This window comes from Trifolium pratense, linkage group LG3 (assembly GCF_020283565.1).
Source record: "Trifolium pratense cultivar HEN17-A07 linkage group LG3, ARS_RC_1.1, whole genome shotgun sequence".
NCBI lineage: Eukaryota > Viridiplantae > Streptophyta > Magnoliopsida > Fabales > Fabaceae > Trifolium > Trifolium pratense.
Genome location: NC_060061.1, coordinates 16,407,135 through 16,413,878, shown reverse-complemented (window position 1 = coordinate 16,413,878; position 6,744 = coordinate 16,407,135). Strand labels below are relative to the sequence as shown.

General features: G+C 32.6%; 1 protein-coding gene across 1 annotated transcript; it reads left to right on the top strand.

Moving 5' to 3' along the window:
* Nucleotides 1-841: 841 nt before the first annotated feature.
* Nucleotides 842-5,757, top strand: LOC123913084 (transport inhibitor response 1-like protein Os04g0395600). Its single transcript, XM_045963687.1, has 4 exons — nucleotides 842-1,921; nucleotides 3,095-3,587; nucleotides 3,766-4,565; nucleotides 5,243-5,757. Exons 1-3 carry the CDS (start codon nucleotides 1,410-1,412, stop codon nucleotides 4,519-4,521), a joined length of 1,761 nt encoding a protein of 586 aa, XP_045819643.1. The 5' UTR covers nucleotides 842-1,409; the 3' UTR covers nucleotides 4,522-4,565; nucleotides 5,243-5,757.
* Nucleotides 5,758-6,744: the final 987 nt, after the last annotated feature.

Here is a 6,744-nt window from a genome sequence, read left to right as displayed (position 1 = left end):
TGGATGTATGTGTAAAAAAAAATTACACCGACGGTGCACAGCAATTAAACTCTATATCTTATGCAACATCTCACTTGTCATTTACATAATTACATGTTATATTTTACGGCTTTGTCTAATATGCACAAGCACAACCACATTAATTGGTACATGGTGCACAAGTTAGCCATATCACTATAACGAATACGAATTTTACAAAATTCACCGTTGGATGTAAAGTTTATATCGTTTAGATCATCTATAAATTTTTTAATGTTATTGAGACCCATCAATATTAGCGGTATTTAATAAAAATCCATAAACCGTTAAATTTGATGGATCTCAATAACATATCAAATGATTTTCAATTTTTTTCAAAAAATTTATGGATAATCTATATGATATAAACTTTCAAATCAACGATAGATTTTGCAAAATTCGTATTCGTTATAGTGTTTTGAGTTATTTGTGCATGATGCACGACTTGAGAAACTTGTGCACCATAAACTTTGCCAATATTTTACATGCATTTTGTCACTTTGTATTTTATGCAACAAGCCATTTGTCATTTACATTTCATATAATACCCCAAATGCCTAACATCTTTACCTATCATGCAACATGCAATTCATCTTCACATACACCATAACCATGTAACAATAATTCAACCATATAATTTTGACGAAATTAAAATTATAAAATTGTTAAAATAACAATCTTCCTTTTAATTTTAGTAAAACAAAAACTTCCTTTTATTATTATTACAATTAAGATTAAATAGAAGTACAAAGTTATTAAATTATGAGAAAAAGTCAAAAACCCATGTGAAAAATAAAAGCTTAGAGATCTATTTTCCATAATTAATAATTAAACTTTCATTACTTCCCCTTCTTTTTTTGCTATAATACACCAAAGGGTACCCACAACCTATATACTCCTTTGGACTCATCTAAAGGTGATGTGAGAGCTTTGTTTCATGAAAAAAAGATCCCATTTTTTCATTGACCTTTCTCTTTCATCACTCTTTCTCATTTCCATATTTCCATAATATGATATAAATATTATATCTATCTTCTCCACCTTCTTCTTCAACCTCTTCCTTTTTATCAGATCTCAGATTCATATTTTCATTTCCTAGATCTCTTCATTAATTATCTTTTTTATTTTCTTTTCATTTATTAGTTTTTTTCATGAAGAAAAAACATGAATAAAAACATGTACTTTTGTTGTCAAAAGACACAAAAACATCATCAAAATTTTCATCTTTAAGAACATACAACTTTTAGTACATTGCTATATTTCCACCATTTGACCAAAAAAAAAATTTGAATTTTTTGTTTTGTTTTAACACAACCCAATTGAAGTTTATCCAAAAGGGTGCTATAAAGTTTGTTTCTTTTTTGTTTTTGTTCTTGTGTTGAACATTGAACATGATGTGTAAGAGTAAGAAAAAGAAAGATTCAAAACACGAAACAAACTTCATGAATTCAAGTTCAGCTTTTCCTGATGAAGTATTAGAAAGAGTACTTAGCATGGTGAAATCACGCAAAGATAGAAGTTCAGTTTCATTGGTTTGTAAAGAATGGTACAACGCAGAAAGATGGTCAAGGAAAAATGTTTTCATAGGTAACTGTTATTCTGTTACACCTGAGATCTTAACACGTAGATTTCCAAACATAAGAAGTGTTACACTTAAAGGAAAACCTCGTTTTTCTGATTTTAACTTGGTTCCTGCTAATTGGGGTGCTGATATTCATCCATGGTTAGTTGTTTTTGCTGAAAAGTATCCTTTTCTTGAAGAGTTGAAGCTTAAGAGAATGTTTGTTACTGATGAAAGTTTGGAGTTTTTGGCTTTTTCATTTCCTAATTTTAAAGCACTTTCTCTTTTGAGTTGTGATGGATTTAGCACTGATGGTTTGGCTGCTGTTGCTACTTATTGCAAGTAAGATTTATTTCTCTTCAATCTTTATATTTTGTTTAGAAAATTATAATTAATTTTGTGTTTTTTTTAGCTCTTTTTATTTTTCAGTTTGGTTCTTAGATGTGAATATTGTTAATATTTAATTTATGATTTCTAATGTTTGACTTGTATATATGAGAGCTAGAAAGAGTAGTAGTTTTTCAGTTTTTACCAATCTAGTGATGTTACTCATTTGATATGAATTTTTTTGCTTTAACCTTTTTGATGTTGTTATGTTGCTAATAGATGTGTTTTGTTTAGTTTTAAACAATTTTAATGTTAAATTTGATTCTATAGGATTTCTATAGGATTAGTTGTCTGTGCTCTAACCGATTCGAATAATAGATAATTTTTTCTTAGATTCATTCTTTTCTTGGATTCCTTTTCTCTTTGAGTGTCTGGTTTGTTTTGTTTGCCATTTTATCGTGTCGATCCTTGTTGCAATTTCCCATTGGTGAGGATGTTTGTGAATTTTATTGGCAGTGGAAACAGAATCTCATTACAAAGCTGTGATTTTGAGAGCCACTTATGTTTTGTATGATGAAATTAATATTTGAGCATCAATTGAGAATGAGAACATGGTGATATTCCTTATTTATGCCAAACAAAGAAGAAGCTATGGTGTAGGGAATCGATCAAATTTTATTTTTCTAGAACAAGGTGGTGGTTCTTACGTGTGCAGTCTAGAATTAGCATTTTTTGTATGGATGCATGATTTGCTAGTTTTTCTTTTCATGGTGAAATGTTTGTGACTATTTTAATTTGCCATTAATTCATATGAATAGAGTTTAATTTTGATACACTGTCACTCAGCGTAAAACTTTTTACACTATCAAGCAATCACAATGAATCGTATGTGTGACTTTTAAGATAGTTTTAGTTACAGTCAAACATTTTTATTTGACAGTGTTAAAAATCTCTACACTGCAAATGAATACCAATTAAATCCGTTTAATTATCAGTGAAACTTTAATTTCCTCATTGTTACATAATTATAATGTGATGTAATAGGGAACCTTCAAGTACTGTGTTCAGATGTTTGACTTAGGTTGAGCAAATTCTTGCTTTGAAAGCAATAAGTTGTGTGAAAATAATTGATCACATAAATTACACTATTTTGCTAGCATTGTAATCTTTATGTTAAATCATCTGCAGAAATTTAACCGAGCTTGACATACAAGAGAATGGTATCGATGACAAAAATGGTAATTGGTTGAGTTGCTTCCCAGAAAGCTTTACGTCATTGGAAGTATTGAACTTTGCCAACCTAAACAATGATGTAAACTTTGATGCGCTCGAGAAACTTGTTGGTAGGTGCAAATCATTGAAGACTTTGAAGGTTAACAAAAGCATAACACTGGAACAGTTACAAAGACTTCTTGTCCGTGCCCCTCAGTTATGCGAGCTTGGCACTGGCTCATTTTCACAAGAGCTGACATGTCAGCAGCATTCAGAACTCAAACGCGCATTTAACAATTGTAAAAGTCTCCACACACTTTCTGGTTTATGGGTGGCTTCAACACAATATCTAGAAGTTCTTTACCCAGCATGCACAAATCTGACTTTCTTGAATTTTAGTTATGCTCCTCTTGACAGCGAAGATCTTTCTAAGCTTCTGGTTCACTGTCCTAATCTTCGACGCCTTTGGGTATGATTTTCTTTATGTGCTATTTATTCTATATAGTTTCATTGACATCGAAGTTTTAGCAAATTGGCCGTAAGTTGTAAGTAACTATTCAAGTTAGTCGTGCATGGCTAGTAGATTTTCGATTGGTTTTTCATCGTGTCTGCTTACGAAAATGTATTGGAACATCGATATTTTGCAGGTTGTCGATACAGTTGAAGACAAGGGACTGGAAGCTGTTGGAACATACTGTCCATTGCTTGAGGAACTACGTGTTTTTCCTGCGGATCCATTTGACGAGGGTGTTGCACATGGGGTTACTGAATCAGGTTTTATTGCTGTCTCTGAAGGATGCCGGAAGCTTCACTACGTCCTCTACTTTTGCCGTCAGATGACCAATGCTGCTGTTGCTACTGTTGTGCAAAACTGCCCCGACTTTACTCATTTTCGACTCTGCATCATGACCCCTGGTCAGCCAGATTACCTGACGGATGAACCTATGGACGAGGCCTTTGGTGCAGTTGTTAAGAACTGCACTAAACTCCAGAGGCTTGCTGTATCAGGTTCTCTAACCGACCTCACATTTGAGTATATAGGAAGGCACGCCAAAAACTTGGAAACACTTTCGGTGGCTTTTGCCGGAAGCAGCGATTGGGGAATGCAGTGTGTACTTTATGGATGTCCAAAGCTGAGAAAACTTGAAATAAGGGACAGTCCATTCGGAAATGCGGCACTTTTTTCAGGTTTGGGGAAGTATGAATCAATGAGATCGCTTTGGATGTCGGACTGCAAAGTGACGATGAATGGATGTAGGTTTGTAGCACAAGAAAGGCCTAGGTTGAATGTTGAAGTGATTAATGAAGAAGGAGGCGATGATAGTAGGGCTGAAAGAGTTTATATTTATCGTTCTGTTGCCGGACCAAGAAGGGACGCACCTCCTTTTGTTCTCACTCTCTGAAAATGCCATCACTAGTCCTTCTTTGATGCTCAAAATAGTCCTTGGTAATCTCTCTCTCTCTGAAATATGCATGACATCTGACAGCTACTCCACAACTACTACATTAATTAGAATAAGAAGTGACATGAGTTATTGTTTTCCAATTGTATGATTGTGCTAAAAAAATTGACTGCTCCTTGATTTCCAGTGGTAACCTCACTTTTTTCGGGTCAACTTTTTTTTTTTTGTTGGTATTTAAACCCTTTGATTCCTAGGGGAAGGGAGTCCCAGTAATCCAGAGTTGGGCCGCGAGGTAAGTAATGCTTGGCCAAGAATTGTTTCCACCAAAAATTGAACTCGGGGACTCCCGAACGATTCGTCCTAGGGGGAGCTCATTAACCAGTTGAGCCCATTTTAATGTCTTGATTTTCTTTGGGTCAACTTTGTTTCATTGTAGTGTGTGCTTCTGAGTTAATTGCTAGAGTCATGTCATGCATTATCCACTCATATCATGCTTGAGTTTCACCATCCAATAGAAGGGGAAATAATCAGCTGTGTGATTCGTTTCAAGTCACATTCCAACCATAAATTAAATGAGACTTAAGGACGAAGGAGTAGTTATTTACGATCATACTAAAGATAATATCTACTCAAAAAAAGTAGTAACATTAACCTCAAGAAATAGTCCTATTATAAGTTTGTAATTTCCACTAATCTCATGCTTAATAATTTTGTTTTGCAGCTATTGAATGTGACCGTATATGGCAATGCGACGCGCACATACTGATAATGAAACCTCAATGATATGGAAGGTGAAAGGAAGAAAGATTGAGACTTCAATCATGTAACCAATGCTTGAAACTAAGCCATTGATTGTTGTTGTTGTGTTGGTACATCAATGCCAAAGCAAGGATAAGGAAGGCCAGCTACAGAGACACAAATAAAGTAATCTTTTTGACATCAAATAATTGCAATGAACTTGCTTTCTTTAGACCAATTGGACCCACCAAGAGAAATAATTATGCAAGTGTCCATTGTAAATGAGCAATAATTGTGAACAAAATATATCCAAATGACTTGAAAAATCTTGTATTTGATTATTATAGGCCAAAAGTTCTTTAATTTCAAGGGATCATGCTAGAAGTATTTTGATTGATGCTTGCTTTAGCATAATCTCTGGCCTTTTGTTGTTGTATTCAAATATTTATTTTGGAAAATACACCTTTCCCTTTTAAAAAGAATATAAAATGAATTGAATCATGCATGATTAAATAAATTGTAGCACAGTGATTTTTATTTGACTTAAAGAGTGTGTATTGGATTAGGATTTCATGAGACAATTTTGGCAAAAAAAGTCTTGATGATTTTATGAGATTTTGTTGGACTATATTGATTTTGTGAGATTTTAAAGACTTTTTTACAGAGACTTTTTTACAATCAAGATTTTTAACACATGATTTGAATGAATTTTGAGAGATTTTTTTCAAAAAACTTTTTACAATCAAGATTTCATAATACTTTATATATTAAGAAACTTTTGTATATTAGGCAAATTTTAAAAGAATCAATAAATTTTAATAAAAGAAATTATATTTTTTTGGGAATCCAAATTTTTAAACTAAAAAAAAGCCTTACATTTTTTTCACGTATATGTTTCTAATCACAAATAAAAACCATTATCACCATTGATGGGAAAAGAAGCAGATGAAGGTAACGAAAAAAAATTTGTCGTAAAAAGTTGTATTGAATCAAAAGTTTGTAAAAAAGATGTAGAATTTGTTAAAATATTTTTTTGCAAAAAAACATATTTGATAGAAGAAGAAGAAGAAGAAGAAGAAGAACTGATATAATGATGATGAAAGTAAAAAATCTTGGAGAGTTTGAAAAAGTCTCAAGTCTTTTGGTGAGATTCTTGAACAAGTGAACAAAGAAAAGAAGAAGGAGTGCAGTGATGATGAACTATGAAAAAATAAAGAAAAAAAAATTTGATACAGTGATGATGAAAATAAAAAGTCTTGGAGATTTCAAAAAAGTCTCAAGGCTTTTGGTGAGATTGTTGAAAAAGTCTATCAAGTGTATTTTCAACTAAAAAGTCTCTCAAAATCCATTCCATAGAAGAATCCATCAAAATCGGTAGACTTTTGAATACCAGTAGACATTTTAAAAGTAGTACCAAATCTCAATTGAATACCAACGGATTTTATTGCCCTGAAAAAAAAATCATGTTTGTCTTAATTGAATACC